This window comes from Rhodnius prolixus, unplaced genomic scaffold (assembly GCF_049639745.1).
Source record: "Rhodnius prolixus isolate KJV_2025 unplaced genomic scaffold, Rpr scaffold_3, whole genome shotgun sequence".
NCBI classification, from domain to species: Eukaryota; Metazoa; Arthropoda; class Insecta; order Hemiptera; family Reduviidae; genus Rhodnius; species Rhodnius prolixus.
The window spans coordinates 45,202,547-45,222,636 of NW_027411603.1; the positions used below are offsets into that span (position 1 = coordinate 45,202,547).

At 36.8% G+C, this 20,090-nt stretch overlaps 1 protein-coding gene across 7 annotated transcripts in view; it reads right to left on the bottom strand.

The window, feature by feature from the left end:
* ASPP (Ankyrin-repeat, SH3-domain, and Proline-rich-region containing Protein) overlaps window positions 1-20,090 on the bottom strand; it is a 602,088-nt gene that overhangs the window by 448,451 nt on the left and 133,547 nt on the right. For 5 of the 7 annotated variants that reach the window (XM_074125838.1, XM_074125841.1, XM_074125840.1 and 2 more), the window contains exon 2: window positions 7,517-7,559. In XM_074125838.1, the coding sequence (XP_073981939.1) occupies window positions 7,517-7,525 (9 nt within the window). In that variant the 5' untranslated portion in view covers window positions 7,526-7,559. The remainder of the gene's footprint in view (window positions 1-7,516; window positions 7,560-20,090) is intronic. The other 2 variants (XM_074125835.1, XM_074125836.1) reach the window with 1 other exon arrangement.

A 20,090-nucleotide genomic window follows, 5' to 3' on the forward strand; every position in this document is an offset into this window, starting at 1 on the left:
AGAGAGAGGTAACAGTGGTGGTAAAAGAGCAGCAAGCCACCAAGTTAGGATAGGTTGTCTCCTTGACTTAAGGTCTTTGTCTGAGGAGAGTGTCTATTATTGATAGAGCCGTCTTATTGTCACCCGCTCTACTGGCGCAAACATAAACTAATTTCACAATACAAACAACAATCCCTTTCATTGATAATTATTACGTGATAAGTTTGTATTGTGTTCTACTTCCGTTCTTATTAAGGATTTGGAACTTCCCGTTCGACTTAGTTTAATAGGTAAATAACGTAGCTTATTTTGTGGTAAATTATTTAAGAAATATTGCAGAAAAGCTTTATTTAAGCAACATTTTTAGGAGTTTTCAATCGATTAGAGATTACTGTGAAATGGTACTTTAATAGGTTGCCATTGGCTCTCTCAGAAGTGCCCTTAAACAGAATTTCCTTGAAAAAGAATTTCAACTAAATGTTTGTAGATCTACAAAAGTGCAGGGACTACAATAAAGTTTGAACAATATATTCAGTAAAAGAGCTACTTCCAGTTTTATAATTCTGATCTCTGAATTCGATCAGGTAGTACCTGAGAAAATGGAGTAAATGTTGGCAGAAGAAAAAAATAGGATCAAAGCTTTCAGGAAGAATATCCATTTTTAGGCTAGAGAGTTCCCCATACACAACACACAAGACAAAGTAGCCGAACTTAGTATAGGCTAGACCCGCAAAGCTAAGATGTATTGTTGGTTTAGTGGGTTCGATCCCCGGGGTCTAGGTCTTGGATTTTATTTAATGGTTAATATGAGAAATTTATAGTAAAGTATGTTAGGCGGTTGTAGGCTATACCCGCAAAGCTAAGATGTATTGTTGGTTTAGTGGGTTCGATTCCTACGGTCTAGGGCTTGGATTTTATTTAATAGTTAATATGAGAAATTTATAGTAAAGTAAGTTAGGCGGTTATAGGCTAGACCCGCAAAGCTAGGATGTATTGTTGTTTAGTGGATTCGGTTGGATTTTATTTAATGGGTAATGTGAGAATTTAGCAGTAAAGTGCTGTATCTTCATACAGAATATTCGGAGAATTTTCTAATAACTTTTTCTTAATACATCCGGCGGAAGTCCGATATTGAAAAATAATAGCGATCGCAATACTACTGTAGTTGTAATAATTTACAGATAATTCGAGTAAAAACAGATTTCCGTATCCAAATTAAGTCAAATAATCAAACCTTTAAAGAGCTGCCGTTTAGTTCCGATTTTATTGATTTATTACGTACAGTAGGGCGAGAGACAATTTACAAAGGGAGTTTGGTAATTCAATGCCGCAGGTCAAATTCAATTGACGTGCGAATAGAGGAGGCTCCACCCCCCAAAATGTGTGCGGAAATTGATTACAGTAATTGACTTGATAAATTGAACCACCTGATACGGCCATCTTTTTTGTTGTTTTTTGGGGGGAAAATTGATATTGATAAAAGTGATCTAGTAACGCCAGATAAATAAACATTTCCGGCGTGTTAATTATTGGTGAATATTGGCTTTATTAATTATTAGCATTTTCACCCAGAGTTCGTTGTAGTTAGGTGCATTATATTGTACAGTAATTCTAGATTATTTAATGCAATAGCGTTTATCTTTAATAGTAGTCAATGGAAAGAGAAAACCAAGTGGGGAAAATTCTTGCGGTTTTCACGCAGTTTGCGTAATACTACGGTTACTCCAAAGTTAGATTCTTGAATCTAAGAAATAGATTCTCGTCGACTTTCTGGACAGCCATTCCAGTATTCTTGAAGGAAATTTTCGACGACTTTCTTGACATCCATTCCAGTAAATGTCTTCGCACATCTGCTTAGTAATGTCACCCAAGTTTTTCTTCAAGTTTTTAATTTGGTGAAAATTAAGGTTTAGGACTTAGTCATCCTACGGAAAGGCATTTCCTTTTATTCCACAGTGTACTTCGTCAACAATTTTACTATGATTTAAATATGTAACTAAACTCTAAATTTAACGAAATGCAAAAGAAAGAAATGGTAAAATGTATGTATAGTAAAGTAAAGTAATTGCCTATTTTTTTTTCAGGCGGGCTTTACGTCCAACTACCAAATTAGGTGCCGAAGACGGAGGCGACTAGCAAACATACTTTACTATAAATTTCTTTTATTAACCATTAAATAAAATCCAAGGCCCTAGACCAGGGAATCGAAACCAGTACCACAATATTAGCTTTACAGGGCCTCGCCTCTAACCGCTCGGCTACCGTGGCGTCTTTAAAAGAGGGTCCGATATGTTCACGTACACCTTTATATTGATCTCATAATGAACACAAACTGAAACTCTGGTATTCATTTGTACTACTAAAGAAGCAAAAACTTAAACAAGATGGTGTGAAAGAATTTGTTAAAATGTATGTACGTATTTAACAGCGTAAATTTATTTAAAAGGATGAGCGTAATTTTCACGATAAGGAATAGGAAATCTTTTTTGTCTTTGACTTGACAAGTACAATCGTAAAGGCGCTTATGATCTTGGCAGTAGTTGCGCCTGTGGGGGAAAAAAATGAATGTCCACCTAGATAAAATATTTCTAAGGTTCTAGTTAGTCCCATAACTTAGTGCTCAGTTGCAGGGCAAGGTTGCAACCTCACAGAATAGGTTTTTACCGCATACTTGTAAACAGGTTAATCAAAGCAAAAATAATTAATTGCAGTGATGTGTAATTAAATACGTAATAAAATATTTAATTTTAATAGATTATTAATGCCGTTTTATAAAAATTATTGGAGAACTAATCATTATGTTCAATGCCAGAGTTAATAACTCACGAGTAATTTAATAAATTAAATATTCTATTTTTCTTTTTTAATAAAATTAAATATTAAAACTCATGACTTTTTCTCACAAAGTTTTAAGAAAAATAATTTTTACCTAAACTCCTAAATTTTGAAGTACAATAATTCTGTCTGGACTAACATACCTACAGTTTGTTGTGATTCTCAGCGTTTGGAATGAAATTTTTGAAGAGAATCATCTCCATTCCCTACTTTTCCCCAGGTTTATCCTAAAATAATTTTTGAAAGAATCAATTTTGGGAAAATCTCAAAAAAAGAAAAGATAAAAGCCAACTTTGTGAGATATTTTCGGTTTAGAAATTGTCTTTAAACGTGGAATTTTAGGATCATTACCACTTATTTATAGTGTATAAAGCATGGGGCCGTCCATTGCTCTGAAATAGTAATTTAAATTATGCCTACCGCCCCCGCAATCACCAAGAGGTGCCCAAAACTGAAAAATAAAAAAAGAAAAATGTAACAAATAAAGTGACTAACATCTGTACGTTGCATTATATATACTGAAAAATTGGTTAGGTCCCCCCCCAGTGCAGGGTAATATCATTGCCGTGTGTCTGCAAGTCAACAAGTGCAGTACGAAACGGAAATGCAAGCTAAGTCGCAAATTATACACTATACTGACGTATCTATCTCTGATAATGGATGAAAGTCTGTAACAGGTCAAGGATACAATAAACGTACGTAGTAAGACGGATAAAATGAAAGTACAATAAAGATATAGATACAGTTAAAAGAAAATTCTAAGGCGAAATTTTCGAGTAAAACTCAAAAAAAGAAAATGAAAAATCTAATAAGTAAAGTGATCCGGTTGGGCGATATTGTTCCCTACTATTGGTTCATACTCACAGAGAGATCATTGCGAGTATTTTCTCCATTTTCCGACTCGCAGACTTCACGGGAACATCCGGGAAATCACGAAAAATAAAATTAGACATTATAGCAATACTTATTGCCTAGTAAGAGAAGTAAAAAAATAAAACCGTAACGGAAGCCAAAACACAACTAACAAAATGAAAAATCTAAAGCATTAAAAAAAAAAAAAAAAAATGTGAAGCTACGTATTTTGAAATGAATTGACAGAATGAATTGAAACATGTGCTGTCGTAGATGATTGGTTGGCTCAATAGAGCTTATAAACTTCAGGGCTAACACTAAGATAAAGCTGTATTAGAGATTTCGTGGTTTTGGCAGCTACGTTTAGCATCAATGGGCGTCAGTTCGACTGAAAATGAAACTCATTTTCCCACGTTTCCGTTTTATATGAGATATCGTTTTCATTTCATTCAAATGGAGCTTAAAGAATGAAAGCTCTTTTCGATAAAATATTTTTTAAAAATGATTTAAAAAGGGGTTATTTTGAATCGTTAAAAGACACAAGTTCCTTTCAGGTGGGACCAAATAAATATTTAAACATTTTCCGTTAAAAAGCCGAAATTACGTAAATCTAGCATATTCACAATCTTCCCTTCCGTTGTAGAAACTAGTCAAAAAATTAGATACAATCTATTGTCCAAACTTTTCTGTTTTGTTCTTCATTCTGCTTTTATTTTCATCTAGCACAGCTTCACAGAATTTTGCCGCTGGTGCTTACACTGAAGTAGCTGTCTGACAAGGTGAAAGAGGGTTGTTCCAGCCTTAATTAGGGGATATACCTCGTGCGTTACCTTCCAACTCAACCTTCAGCCCCATTATCTGGATCTCTTTTGTTTCAAAAATCACCGCTTGAGCTTTTTGTTTATTTTGTTTTTACACTTCCTGTACAGAGTGTTTGTTATGAATACTTTAACAAAGAATTGTAATATTTGTTTAACTAAATTGGACGCCTTATATACTTTAAAGAAGTGGAGCGAAGAGTTAAAGGCTATGGGGAATTCAATACTTATCTAACTTATCCATGCAGAGTATTTACGTCAAAATGAAGCATCTCTTAAGGACTTAGTGCGTCACAAGTAGAACATTTTGCCATATACAGGGTGTCCCAAGCTATATGGATAACGACTTTTTCTCGGAAACTAAGATAGCTAGAAAAAAACTAAAAAATACGTGTTCCCTTAGTTTTTTGTTAGGAATCCAAATTTACTTTGTAAATTTTTTTCGGTGCTTCCAGAAGCGAGATACAGGCACCAACTTCATTTTTTCAAATGGGAAGGTGCGGTTTTTATTTCAGAAATAGATTCCTCTATTTTTTTAAAGAAAAATTTACTTGCCCCATCAGGCATGTAAAGAGATATCGTAGAAAATTTGATGGGCGTGTTATACACGGGGAACGATTCAGTGACCACCTCGTTCACCGGATTTGACACCTATGGACTACTTCCTTTGGGTATCCCTGAAAAACAAGGCGATTATTCATAACTTTTTTCTTTCTTTTCTTATTTCTGCTTACCTAAAAGCATTTCTAAATCTAGGTGTATCAGAATCAAGCCGGGATTGCATCTGTAGATGAACTAAAGCAAAGAATAATAGATGCCTGTAACTCGGTTAAAGCCGAATCTATTTCTTTGGCAGTAAGGGACAATTGGCAGGAATGAGCATGTCTATGCATCTCTAATGGTGGAGGCCAGTTTGAGCATGATCTGTAATATTAATGAGGAGTAAAATTTATAATAAAATAGTACTTTTCTTCTTATTCAATCAAAAAACCGTTACAATATTATCATTTTGTCATTTCTTATAAGAATCATGTTTTCATTCATAACTTCTAAAATATCGCTCACAGAAAAAAACCGTTCAAGTAAATTTTTCTTTAAAAAAATAGAGGAATCTATTTTTGAAATAAAAACCGCACCTCCCCATTTGAAAAAATGAAGTTGGTGTCTGTATCTCGCTTTTGGAAGCACCGAACAAAATTTGCAAAGTAAATTTGGATTTCTATCAAAAAACTAAGGGAACACGTATTTTTTAGTTTTTTTCTAGCTATCTTAGTTTCCGAGAAAAAGTCGTTATCCATATAGCTTGGGACACCCTGTATACTAAATGAGGATAGAAAGTACCGAGCAAAAACACACCCTAAGTGATCTCTAGGATTAGCTACTCTTCCCAGAATACAGAAAATCGTGAGGCCTCTGGCGATTTAATCACCGTGGAGGATGATCTGGAATGTGATGAAGATGATGAGGATTGGAATGAGACTGTAAGTTCTGATGAAACTTTTTATGAGGCGTTCGAGCAACTTGATTTACAAACGGAATTACTAAGCCTGTGTGCATAGTAAGATTTGAATCATAAAATGAAGCAAAAACGATAATGAGAAGGATTTTCGACAGTAGAGATTGAATTCTTTGAAGATTGGAGCGTTGCGTTGAACCCCACAATTCAAGCGCCTGTAACTTCGGTTCGTTTAAGTTGAATGAACGGATTCCAAGTCAAAATACAAACTCTTGTACATCCAAACAAATGTTTGGTCTAAATACAGACCAAGATAACGGACAACATTGGCAGGAGGAATTGGAATTGATTCATAGTAGATCGGAGGAAGAGTGATGCGACGGAGAGTATAAGTAATGTTTTGAGATTTGGTCCAATTTAACCTAATTTTTTGAGATGACAACAGTAGATGAGCTTGATTTCGATGAGTACTGTCATGAAAAGAAGATATTAAGTAGGTATTAATTTGTAGAAACGAGCGACATATTGTGATTTGATCAGTAAGGAATGGCTAGCAATAACTAACTTAGGAACTAGGGTAAATTACAATAACCAACTAGGCTAAACTGAATGACGAGTATGGTTTTTATGTGTTTATCAGTTGGTCTGAAGTACGAGTAAATGTATCAACCACAACCAAAATGAATATAACTACAGACGGTTTAAATTTTATATTTCTCTTTAGGTACCACCAGAAAATATAATATAATATTTAATAACTATTTGTACAATGAGAAATTATTAAATTTTAAAGGAACATGTTACAATACAGGATGTGTTGTTAGCTGTAGATGAGGTTCATGTCGATGGAAAGGAGATTTAAGTAGCTATTAATTTATAGGCTCGAGAGGAATATTGTGATTAGATTAGGAAGGCTGAAGGGCTGAAATAGAATAAAAGATAATATTACTTACAAAGGGTTTAATGGCTAGTCTTAACACTAACTTAGGAGCAAGCGTAAACTAACTAGGCTAAACTGAATGACGAGTAGAGCAACGTCGTGAAGAGAGTGTAAGAATGAATCCTCAGCGAGTGAATGGAGTGCCCTGAACGCGATTGAGTGCCCCCGAACGGTGGTCTAATATATCTCTGATTCTAGGGCAGCTTCTATTCTAAGTCTACTTGGCTTTAACCCTTTAAACCCTTTCACAGTCACTTTTTCCCAACTTCTGAGTGTCCCGTACGGTGGACTGATATAACTCTGATTCTTAGGCAGCTTCTATTCTAAGTCTACTTGGCTTGAACCCTTTAAACCCTTTCACAGTCACTTTTTCCTACCTTGGATTTTCTGTGACACTACTTTTTCCATTTTTATGGAACCATTCCTCAAAAGAAAAAGAGGAATTGGGTTTGAAGGTTACTGGGGGGCGCAATTACTGGATCAAAGTGAAGAGAAAGTATAGCTACATTCAACTGCATACTCGTAAGTTAGAAGGACAGTTTCTGGATCGTTTGGCATTTAATTTTATAATCAAAAGACTCATCAAATGTATTATACAAAAAACAGAAAAATAAATAAATAAATATAAAAACTAACCGGCACCATGTTTGGTAGCCGCTACGTTCTAGCTCGCCATTTCTGTAACAAAACAACCATAAAAATGGGATTAATATAAAAAAAATACAGCGAATGGTATGTAAATGATAGTATACATTATGTAAATAGCACAGTTATGACAGTAGAACGAGTACCTTGGAGTCAATATTACACAATAACCTAATAAAAAGATTGTAAAAAAAAAAAAAAAAAAAAAAGCATTCCTCTGCAATAAAACTGAACATATTTTATGTCACTTTGTGTGCATATTATCTCAGTATGTGTACTCTTTTAATACATGAGTAAAGTATTTATTGTGCTATTTATAAATAATAAAGGAAACATGCTGAACAAAAAACTCTTCAATAAAATAAAGAAAAAAAAACTGATGTACCTGAGATACAAATCAATGTAAAAAAACTAGAATTATAAATTATGTAAGAAGTACAAAAGAAATATTTTCTGAAATGGCACTTAAGAGTGGAATCCGTAGTGTTTCCCTTCCCGCAAACCTCCGTTCTTTTTAAAATATTTATTCCAAAAAATTTTACAACTGTACTGCATGGTTCCAAAAGTACAACAGATGGATACTTACATAAAGGGGTGTACGATTGCTTAAGACCGTCGCCTACACAATATATTAGACTGGTGACGCAGCGATGATAGCCATAATTGGACATTCAGGTGATACAAAGTGCTACTGCCTTACTGGGTAGGCTTCCAGATGGTCGCTTGGCCAAAGACGCTTCAGACGTCTTAGAGGGGTTAGTGTGAGGATTAGAATGAGAAGCTAATTTGGAATGGAATGGAATTTCAGGTAACAGGCTTTGGCTAAGTCGGTACGGATTTCAGAGGACGGTGTGAATAGCTAGTTTTGATAATTGAATGGGAGCACTGACTTTGATGTGCAGGATTTTGGATTGTAGGGAATGAATGCAATATATGAAGGGTCCGATATGTCCAAGTGTACCTAGGTTGTCATACGGCTTAGCCATCAGCGAAAAAATCTCAAGTTATGTCTAAAGAGAAACTCGAAGCCCAATACAATACTCGAAACATTTCAATGTTAAACAAATCAATTGAATACAAATTTGTATAACAAGAGAATACAATATATGTTTGTCCATTTGGCAGACCCGTACAGGTCTAGTCCAAATGGGGGTCAGTAATATACGAGGGTCGTTTGAAAAGTCCGTGCAAAAATAAAAACTACTTAATTTTTTGGGGTAAACCTTTTTTATTTTTCAACATAGTCTCCTTTTAGGCTTATACACTTCGTCCAACGCTGCTCTAGTTTGTTGATCCCTTCCGAATAATAGGATTTGTCCAAGTCTGAAAAATAGCCATTCGTTTCTGCAATCACCTCCTCGTTTGAATAAAATATTTTTCCCGCCAGCCATTTCTTCATATTGGGGAACAAATAGTAGTCCGAGGGAGCCAAGTCTAGGGGAATAGGGGGGATGTGAAACGAGTTGGAACCCTATTTCCATTAATTTTGCGACCACAACTGCTGAGGTGTGAGCTGGTGCGTTGTCGTGATGGAAAAGGACTTTTTTGTGGGCCAATCGTGGGCGTTTTCTTGCAGCTCGGTTTTCAAACGGTCCAATAACGATGAATAATATGCACCTGTAATAGTTTTACCCTTTTCCAGATAGTCGATGAGGATTATTCCTTGCGAATCCCAAAAGACAGTCGCCATAATCTTTCCGGCCGAAGGAACGGTCTTCGCCTTTTTTGGCGCAAATTCCCCCTTGGTAACCCATTGTTTAGATTGTTCTTTGGTTTCAGGAGTGTAGTGATGTATCCATGTTTCATCCACAGTGACGAAACGACGCTTAAAGTACTGCGGATTCTTCTGGAACAGCTGCAAACCGTCCTTGCAACACTTCACACGATTTCGTTTTTGGTCAAGCGTGAGCAATCGCGGATAGCTTTGTCATGTCCAAATGTTGATGCAAAATATTATGTACCCGTTCATTCGAGATGCACACAGCACTAGCAATCTCACGCACCTTCACTCTTCTGTCATCCATCACCATATCATGGATTTTATCAATGATTTCTGGAGTAGTAACCTCAACAGGGCGTCCAGAACGTTCAGCGTCACTAGTGCCCATATGGCCACTCCGAAAATTTTGAAACCACTTATAAACTGTTCTAATCGAAGGTGCAGAGTCGCCATAATGTTTATCAAGCTTCTCTTTAGTCTCCTGAGGCGTTTTGCCTTTCATAAAGTAGTGTTTAATCAACACACGAAATTCTTTTTCGTCCATTTCTTGAAAATCACTCGACTTCCTCGATTCAAACGAATGCCAAACACAAAGAAATAGACCGATCTGGCTGAAACTTGGTGTGTGTTCTTCCAAGAGATGCTACTAACTAAACATAACCTCGATATGCGCTACTAGTACTATCTCTCTGACTTTGCACGAACTTTTCAAACGACCCTCGTACACTTGTCTTTTGTTGGGCAATGTAAGTTTCGAGTTTTTCTCACATAGTCTTTTTTTTTTAAGCAGTTGGTATCGGCAATTTCCATGTTAATCGTCTGTCTAGCTAGATAGAGCCCCAGGTAACGGACTTGAGTGACTATTTTTAAGGAAAATACGACTGAAATGTATAGCGGCAAGGATTACCTGTCTGAAACTGGTTAGGAATACAATTAACATGACCTTAATTCCAAAAAAAAATGCCTACATAATTATGAAAAATTTCTGCGCACCATAATCGAGTAATTGTATTATCTTAGAAGTGTTAGATGTTAATTGTAGTTACCCCTGATAGTATGTTAGTAAACCTGTACTCAACACCAGCTTGCAGTTCTAATTGTCCTAACAACCCATCTTTTATAGAATAACAAGCGTCTAAACTTTTTTTAAGTTATCAGGTTGTCAAAGAGTTGGTGATTCATTGGGTTCTCTAAATTCATATAGGATAGTCTGAGTGATGCCAAAAATCCAAGATTATTATCCTATGATAATAATTCCATTTCAAGTAGTCGGACGTCATAAATATTGCCAGAAATGTTATGTTTTACATTTACTGAAAATCGTATACAGACCGTCTACTTCACTAAAGCAAACAATAATTATAAACAACTATAACTACAAACAAAAAGAGAACTACTTCAAAAAATTAAACAAAGAATAATGCAAACAACAACAAAAAATGTTTACTTCAAAATTTGTTTACAAATAGAAGAAATATTTCAAAGAGATATGGTTATGTTTGCAATTAACTTAGAAGTTAAAACCAGGCTACACAATAAGCTAATATTAGATAATTAACCATCTTTACAGGAAACGAAATGGTTATTCTACAGGAATGCTGATAGATACCTTTAAATAACTGCATACTATTGTGCAAAAAACGAAAAAAACAATTTGGCAACTGGTAGCAGATGCAGCACTTATTTTTAGCCAAACTTCGTAGCGTCACTAAATTGGCTGTCCCCTTTTTACGATAAATTTGCACAGGCAATATGTTTGTTTAGATTTTTCTGTGGTGTACTTCCGGTTGGAGAGAATTCTAATCGGTAAGTTACAATTGGGTCTGAAGGTTGGACCAAAATGAAATTATATCTCAGGGAATCTCAATCCAGTGACTCAATAACCAAGAGAATGTGGTCTGCAATGAAGATTTACCCAGTTTTTATCTTACGTCAATTCTAATCTTTTCCTCAAACTTAGCATTTTTATCAGAATTATTATTAACCAGTGTCATAACAAAAGTTATTTAGTCTCACTCTAGTTTCACTGTAATAATACGTTTTCTGAGGGAAGCGTGACTTACCAGAATCCCTCCTTAAACTCCATTTTACTGATTAGAATTACATTTAAAAAAAAAAAATCGAGAGGTCTATCGATATTCCAGAAGTTCTTCTCATTCTCGATCAAAAATTTAATCCAATCCGGGAATTTCAGTCACAAGTATGCCTCTAAAGTAGAATTCTAAAGTTAAATTGCACTTTATAGTAGAAAACTTCTTCTACCACCCACAGAAATCCCTCCAAAAAAAATTAATTTTCCTAAAAAGAAAATTTCAATTAAAAGCTACAACGTTTCATTCAGCTGGACATTGAAGAAGTTTAAAGACTTCCGCTGTAATGGTTGTCGAGAATTTAACCGGAAACTGGCTTTCAGGTAGGTTACATTTTTCTTTTGTTACTATCTTCATTTTACTCGACTTGATACGAGATATCTTTAAGGTCGGTGGCACAAGCATAGTGCACACCGTTGAGACCAAACAGTTGCAGTGGTACGGCCATCTCCAGAAGAATGGGGTAAGAGAGTCCCGGAGGAGAGATGGAAAAGAGGCCGCCCAAGAAAGAGATGGTTGCACTTGGTGGAGGAGGCAAGGCAGCAAGAGGCCTATCAGAGGGTGATTGGGAGGATAGAAAGTACTGGCGACAGATTTTGTTGGGGTTCGCCATATGACCCAAGGTTGTTAAAAGCGGAAAATAAGAAGAAAAAAATCTTCGTTTTACGTTTCCACGTGATATGTTGGAAAACAAACGGTACTATGAGTAAATATTAAAGGCAAAGGTTCTTTGAAAAAATTATTTATAAGCATCGATTTATTGATTACTATTAGTGAAACATGACTGGAGTATGGATGGAATAACTCGGAGAAGGTTTACTGTAACTGTTGGATCCTCACAAGGAGTTGCGGTCCCCCTTGACCAGAATTTTCTTTGAGCGACAATTGTCCGTTGGCAGCATTGGTTGTTTGGACGTGGTGGGGATGGTGACCAGTGCAAGGCAGAAGTTCAGTTGCCCTTGGGCATCTCAAGAGAGTAGGGGTGCCAACTGATTATGTCTGTGTGTCCGCCATTGCCAGGTTTTTAGCGTCGGTCTGGCTGGAACTGTTTTCGCCAAGAACTGGACAACCCTTTAGCCGCCCGGTTGAACGATGTACTTTTGTCGTCTTGTGATAAATCAATTTGTGAGTGTTATAATCAGCCCAATTAAGTGAGAAAACCTGTCGGTTTAATTAAGTCAGAAAACTTGTCAGCCCAATTAAGTCAGAAAACCTGTCGGTTTAATTAAGTCAGAAAACCTGACAGTGTAATTAAGTTAGAAAACCTGTAAGTCTAATTAATTCAGTTTTATGTATTTGGATCATGATCCGTTTTGAATATGAGTTTAAAATTGTAAATATACCAAATATATTTGTTATTGCATAAGTGAAGGTATTCTGAGTGTTGGTGGCGTCCCCACCCTTCCCTTTCCTTTAGTTTTATTTCATAGTCAAAGACTTTTCATGGTGCCGAAACCCGGGAAGACACTCAGAATACCTTTGATTGAATTTTGTTTTAAAAATTGCATTTTATATTTTAAATTGTATTGAATTGTCATTAGTGCCATGTCACTTTTTAAACTTGTTTTAAAATTTATATTTGAAACTATATTAAGTTTTCATTAGTCTATATAGACATGTCTTGTCTATGCATTGTCACATTTGAATTTTGTTTTAAAATTTCCTTTGTTAACGTTATGTTTTTTGTCATTAGTCTTTTCTATCTTTTGTCTTTTCTAATTTTGTCTTAAAGTTAAATTTCTTTTTTAAACCACATGTTATTTGTCATTAGTCGTTGTATATGTTTAGTCCATAGTCTAGGGATTCTCAATTGGTTTTTAATTTTTTAATTTTATTGTAAATTAAATTTCTGTCTGTAAGTGTCAAGCCCCACTTATCCGCCATATCCCACTTGTCCTCCTTAAGTCCCAGCCTCCCATTGACCTAGTACTCAACCTCCTTCCTCCAGCCCATGACAATGCCCATTCCTTTAGTCAGTCAGTCAAGTTCCTCCCTGGCCATCCCCTTAGTCACTCCGTCGAGTTTCTTATGGCCATTCCCTTAGTTAGTCAAATTATCCTCGTGGCCATACCTTTAGTCAGTCAGTCAATTTTCTTGCGGCCATTCTCTTAGACACTCCGTCGAGTTTCTTATGGCCATTCCCTTAGTTAGTTAGTCAAAATTTTCTCGTAGCCTAGCTCTCAGTTTGTCATTTAAGTTTATCCTGGCCATTCCCTTAGTCAAATAGTCAAATTTCATCATGGCCATTCCTTCAGGTTGTCAGTTAAGTCAATTATCCTATGGTCATTCCTTAGTCAATTAGACAAGTTTTCTTATGGCCATTCCCTCTGTCAGTGCGTCAAAATTTTAATGGCCATTCCCTCAGTCAGATAGTCAAATTTTCGTCATGGCCATTTCCTCAGTCAAACAGTCAAGTCTCTTGTGGCCTTTCTTTTAGTCAATTAGTCAAGTGTCCAATGGCCATGCTCTAAGTCAGTTAGTCAAGTTTATCCATGGCCATTTCTCTAATCAGTCAGCCAGTAACTTCCTTATCCCTGGATTTTCAGTCAATAAGTCAGTCAAATCCCTACGCCTACTTTTTCAGTCAAATAGTGAATCAGTCCTCTTAGTCAGTCAGTCAGCCAGTCAGTAGTTTCCCCAGGGAATTAGTCAATCAGTCTAAATTTGAAAGGTTTCAGTATCAAGTCAGCACCGTTTAACCCTCCTACGAGTCAACTGGAAGAGCGTTCCAGCACCACTGGCATCGGACTCTGCTGGCCTTTCATCAATGTCAAGATTGCATCTCTACCTGATGCCAAGGAAGTCTATTAATCGCAATTAAGTGGCAAGAGTGGCAGAAGTCTGAACTATGTCAGGAGCGACCAGGGGGCCAGTCAGCAAGCTCTTCCTGCCCCGAAATCAGTGAGTGGAACTCTGGCGAGTCCACTGCGGGGGAGGATGTTGGATCCTCACAAGGAGTTGCGGTCCCCCTTGACCAGAATTTTCTTTGAGCGACAATTGTCCGTTGGCAGCATTGGTTGTTTGGACGTGGTGGGGATGGTGACCAGTGCAAGGCAGAAGTTCAGTTGCCCTTGGGCATCTCAAGAGAGTAGGGGTGCCAACTGATTATGTCTGTGTGTCCGCCATTGCCAGGTTTTTAGCGTCGGTCTGGCTGGAACTGTTTTCGCCAAGAACTGGACAACCCTTTAGCCGCCCGGTTGAACGATGTACTTTTGTCGTCTTGTGATAAATCAATTTGTGAGTGTTATAATCAGCCCAATTAAGTGAGAAAACCTGTCGGTTTAATTAAGTCAGAAAACTTGTCAGCCCAATTAAGTCAGAAAACCTGTCGGTTTAATTAAGTCAGAAAACCTGACAGTGTAATTAAGTTAGAAAACCTGTAAGTCTAATTAATTCAGTTTTATGTATTTGGATCATGATCCGTTTTGAATATGAGTTTAAAATTGTAAATATACCAAATATATTTGTTATTGCATAAGTGAAGGTATTCTGAGTGTTGGTGGCGTCCCCACCCTTCCCTTTCCTTTAGTTTTATTTCATAGTCAAAGACTTTTCAGTAACTGTCTCATAAAGATAAGGTTACATTGTTGACTTGGTTACATGATTTGGATTTTCATATGGTGGCCTTTAAAAATGGAGAAATTACTACTCTTCTAGTGTTGCAAGAAGTAATAAGATTTAAAAAAAAAAATAACTCTTTTAAATGGAGGTTATGGAACGCTCGTCATTTTCGATGTCTCGCCGTTCCCGTTTGAAAAAGTAGTCTGGATTTGTTAGACTATTTGCAAATCTAGAACGATTTCCTTATTTAAGGGGATTTAAAAGCGTTGGTCTGTAATGACTATTTCCGGTACCTTTCGGCTTGCCTCGCGGATAATCCCTGGGCTCCAAAGCATCCCCATGGACTATTCCCTTTTCGGATATACCAAATCTAGGGTTGACCAAACGAGGGCTTACAGACCTGAATGCTGTTAGCCCACACAGCTGTGTCTACTCGTATTTTGTGTATATGTCTGCCCAAAGAGAGTTCCTTCCAAATCTCTCATTTACAACCTAGGGAGGGAATGATTTTTATATCTTCATCCCTTTCTAAAATCTTTCAGCCTAGTTCTACCCATGGATCACTCTCTCTAAAGCTTCTTCAATCCATTCATCCTCCAATTTCCTTATCATCAAATTGTTAAGAACCAGAAACCGCTGGATGATCCCATTCTAGATAGTTCAACATTTGCCCAGCAGGTCCAGGTTACACCCAGAACCCCGTAGGGGTAAGTGGATTAGCCACTTCTTCAGGGTACTTTAGGGACCCTGCGGGTATCCCAGCCTAACAACATGAACATGAGCAACATATATTTACACCCAATTACATTTACACAGTACACAGTCATCTGTACAAGGTGGGGGCTTATTAGCTTGGAACCGTTGTGTGCAGATTGTGTCAGGAAGAGGAGGAAACGGCAATTGAGTGATGCACTATGAAACCTTTGGATCTATGAGACCAAAGGAGATACGAGGGTCGTTTGAAAAGTCCGTGCAAAGTCAGAGAGATAGCACCACTGGGGCGTATCGAGGTTATGTTTAGTTAGTAGCATCTCTTGGAAGAACACACACCAAGTTTCAGCCAGATCGGTCTATTTCTTTGTGTTTGGCATTCGTTTGAATCGAGGAAGTCGAGTGATTTTCAAAAAATGGACGAAAAAGAATTTCGTGTGTTGATTAAATACTACTTTATGAAAGGCAAAACGCCTCAGAAGACTAAAGAGAAGCTTGATAAACATTATGGTGACTCTGCACCTTCGATTAGAACAGTTTATAAGTGGTTTCAAAATTTTCGGAGTGGCCATATGGGCACAAGTGACGCTGAACGTTCTGGACGCCCTGTTGAGGTTACTACTCCAGAAATCATTGATAAAATCCATGATATGGTGATGGATGACAGAAGAGTGAAGGTGCGTGAGATTGCTAGTGCTGTGGGCATCTCGAATGAACGGGTACATAATATTTTGCATCAACATTTGGACATGACAAAGCTATTCGCAAGATGGGTGCCGCGATTGCTCACGCTTGACCAAAAACGAAATCGTGTGAAGTGTTGCAAGGACGGTTTGCAGCTGTTCCAGAAGAATCATCCGCAGGACTTTAAGCGTCGTTTCGTCACTGTGGATGAAACATGGATACATCACTACACTCCTGAGACCAAGGAACAATCTAAACAATGGGTTACCAAGGGGGAATCTGCGCCAAAAAAGGCGAAGACCGTTCCTTCGGCCGGAAAGATTATGGCGACTGTCTTTTGGGATTCGCAAGGAATAATCCTCATCGACTATCTGGAAAAGGGTAAAACTATTACAGGTGCATATTATTCATCGTTTTTGGACCGTTTGAAAACCGAGCTGCAAGAAAAACGCCCACGATTGGCCCACAAAAAAGTCCTTTTCCATCACGACAACGCACTAGCTCACACCTCAGCAGTTGTGGTCGCAAAATTAATGGAAATAGGGTTCCAACTCGTTTCACATCCCCCCTATTCTCCAGACTTGGCTCCCTCGGACTACTATTTCTTCCCCAATATGAAGAAATGGCTGGCGGGAAAAAGATTTTATTCAAACGAGGAGGTGATTGCAGAAACGAATGGCTATTTTTCAGACTTGGACAAATCCTATTATTCGGAAGGGATCAACAAACTAGAGCAGCGTTGGACGAAGTGTATAAGCCTAAAAGGAGACTAAAAAATTAAGTAGTTTTTATTTTTGCACGGACTTTTCAAACGACCCTCGTATGATTCAAATTCTCCATTATACTGCTTAAACGTAGAACGCAACCTGGAATGCTTTATACATTTATGATGATGATAGTTGTAACGCATTACATAAATTCAATGCGGTTATAGTACGAGTATAACTAAATGATTAGCGCACTAAATGTGTATACTTCACTAATTAGAACTACCTAAAGTCCTTCCAATTACCGAATGTTTAGGAGGGAATCTTTGAATATTAACTATAATCAAAGGTTTAATATTTAATTTTCAAAATAGGTAAATTGAATTTGTATTTTTATATGTGCGAATATGTTGAAAAAAAAAAAAATGGAGATTTCCATTGTAATTCTTTCCTCTCTGTACTTGGCTCAAGAACTGTCAATACGGCAGATCAGATAACCTGCCTGCATCCACACGATTGTATCTCTTCCGCTTACAAGGACAAGTGAAGGTTAAAAAAAAAAGAAGAAAATCCCCTAAACATCTTTTTGGCAAGCATGATTTCCTAGAGTTCTTAATTCGTTTGAATCACAACATATAATTGGGACACGTAGTTCACTCTATTCTTACCAAATAACCTTGAACCGATACTCAAGTTACCAAAATTTCGTCGCAGTTTCCATTGATGACGAGATAATCTTAATACAGGGTCATTTCTAATAATATGTTAAGACACATTATTAATTTCCCACTAAGAATAGGATAGTTTGAAAAGAAAAAATAAAAAAAATTGTTCTTTTGTAAAACAAAAAATTACTTTAGACCTGCGTAAATTACTAAAAGCAATAGTAATGTGTTTAGTAAAAACACAAAGGCTAAAATTGAATATGTGATTGCACCCGCTAGGTGGCATCGCTGTCGCTGTCGCAGTGCGCAGTTTATTGTTTCTCCGACCGGAAAGAAAAGTTTACCAAAGATAAATTTAAAATGAATTTGGTTTCCTCTAATATCAGATTGAACTAAATGAAGAAGAAATAGGCCAAAAAAGAAAAACCTTCTCAGAACAAAATAAGCTGATATTAAGGACTGGTAATATGATAGCTACGGATTGGTCACAGCCTAGATTCCATCTTTGAAAGGCAAGACCAATTATCCGTACATACGGCTAGAAGACCTACATCTCTTTCAGCGGATATTGACTAGCATATTTTTTTTTTTCTTTTTTTGTAATGGACCATTGTGATAGTAAGATAGACATTTCTGGAACTAGATTAGTAGAATGATACATTATCAACATCTTACAGCACTCAAGTTATTGTATAAAACTAAGTTTAGTATAGTGCGAGCAAAGATTGGTAATCAATTGTATGAGATTCTACTTGAACATTAAAGGTATAAAAATATTGTCAATGCTGAACTCAGAAGACGTAGAAGAGAAAGGTAATACATTGTTATCTCTGCACATCGTAATGAAACACTAACGCAGTCAAGGTAATCCCAAACAGAACCCGATTAAAATCTCCTTTGCAGTAAAAATAGTGACAAATTTATCTACGTATACTTATTCATTACTCCATTCCAAAACACCATCTAAGATTTAGCCAAGACCGGGGCTAGGCAGCTACTAATGGAGGCAAGGTACCTTCCGCTCCAGACATAGCGTATCAAAGTATACGTGAGGAACTTTCCGAATTTGGGAAATAGGGAAAGCAAAGAGGTAGCAAAAAAGTTATGGAATCCAAGACCGGAATATTGAAAATGACCTTCTCCATCAAGTAACGAAGCATAGGGCAGGTTTCCTTCAATTAACTATACTTGAGAATGAAAATAAATGATGGCGGAAAACTAAATGAAGATTTTTTCCTCCGCTAGAAACAAAACAAAAAAAAAATCCGTGAAAAAGAGAAGTTACCAAGGAAAACCCAAATAGCAATTTATCACTCAACTTTTCTCGCCATTCACTCATGTAGAAGTGAATTGCAGGCCTTAAATACACTAGGGAAACTGTCGCCTATGTTAGGGAAATTAAGATTTTTAAGAAGTGCAATGGGTAGAACGGGGGGAAAAACCATGAAAAAGAAAAATTCTCGTTCAAACAACTAAAATGGGACAGTTTTGAAGGTATGGCTATATTAGAGGAATGGATGATCTCCATCTTTGGGTGGATGAGTGGAAAATGATCTTGAGAAAGAAGCTGCAACAAATCGCCAGACGCCAGAAGAATAGCCAGCTTTCTAAGAAGAGATGGCTCACCTTGCATATAACTATTGCACCGGATGGGTCGATGATGTGCCCACTATGTAAATAAAATAAAAGATATATAGAAAGCGGAAGGAAGTCATATGGCCACAATATTCCACTAATAAAAAAACAAACTACTTGAAAACAAAATGCACATGGCAGATGCGCAAACTAGAAACAATAATAATAATAGTAATAAAAAATAACGCAAGTGTAAAAAATAAAATAACATGAACCGAGACGATAGAATAGAAGTTTTGTAGCCGGCCGTAGTACTTTAGTAAAAGAACTTAGCAAACTAAGTAGTTACCGCTAACGTTCTGTACGTTTGTATGTGTGTACATCCCATTTCTTTTGTACGTACATACCGAAGTTGTTGTTACTGGAGGTAAGTAAGAGATGGAGGTTGCACAGCATGGGAACTGAGATCATTTGAAGAAGATGTCGCTCATTTTTTTTTTCTTTCATCTTGAACATCGTGGGAAATCAGAAGAATAGAAAAGAAAAATAAATGAAATTGAAAAGAAAATATATAATAATTTAATATTCCAATTTTCACAGTCTCTCTGGTTGTGTACATTTAGTAGGACTGGGCAAATTTCGAAACGTTATTTATAATGAAATTTAATTTATAATAATTGAATGAGTTGGTAAGTGCTTTTTTTTTGTAAGTTCTAAGTAACCTAATCTTACCCTAAAGGAAGGGTTACTCAGGAGTCTTAGTTTGCCAAAGGCGACAACAGGTAAAAGGATATATCACAGACGTTTCTTAAGCAGTAGCATGGACAGTTGATTGGCGGTTGTTATGGAATG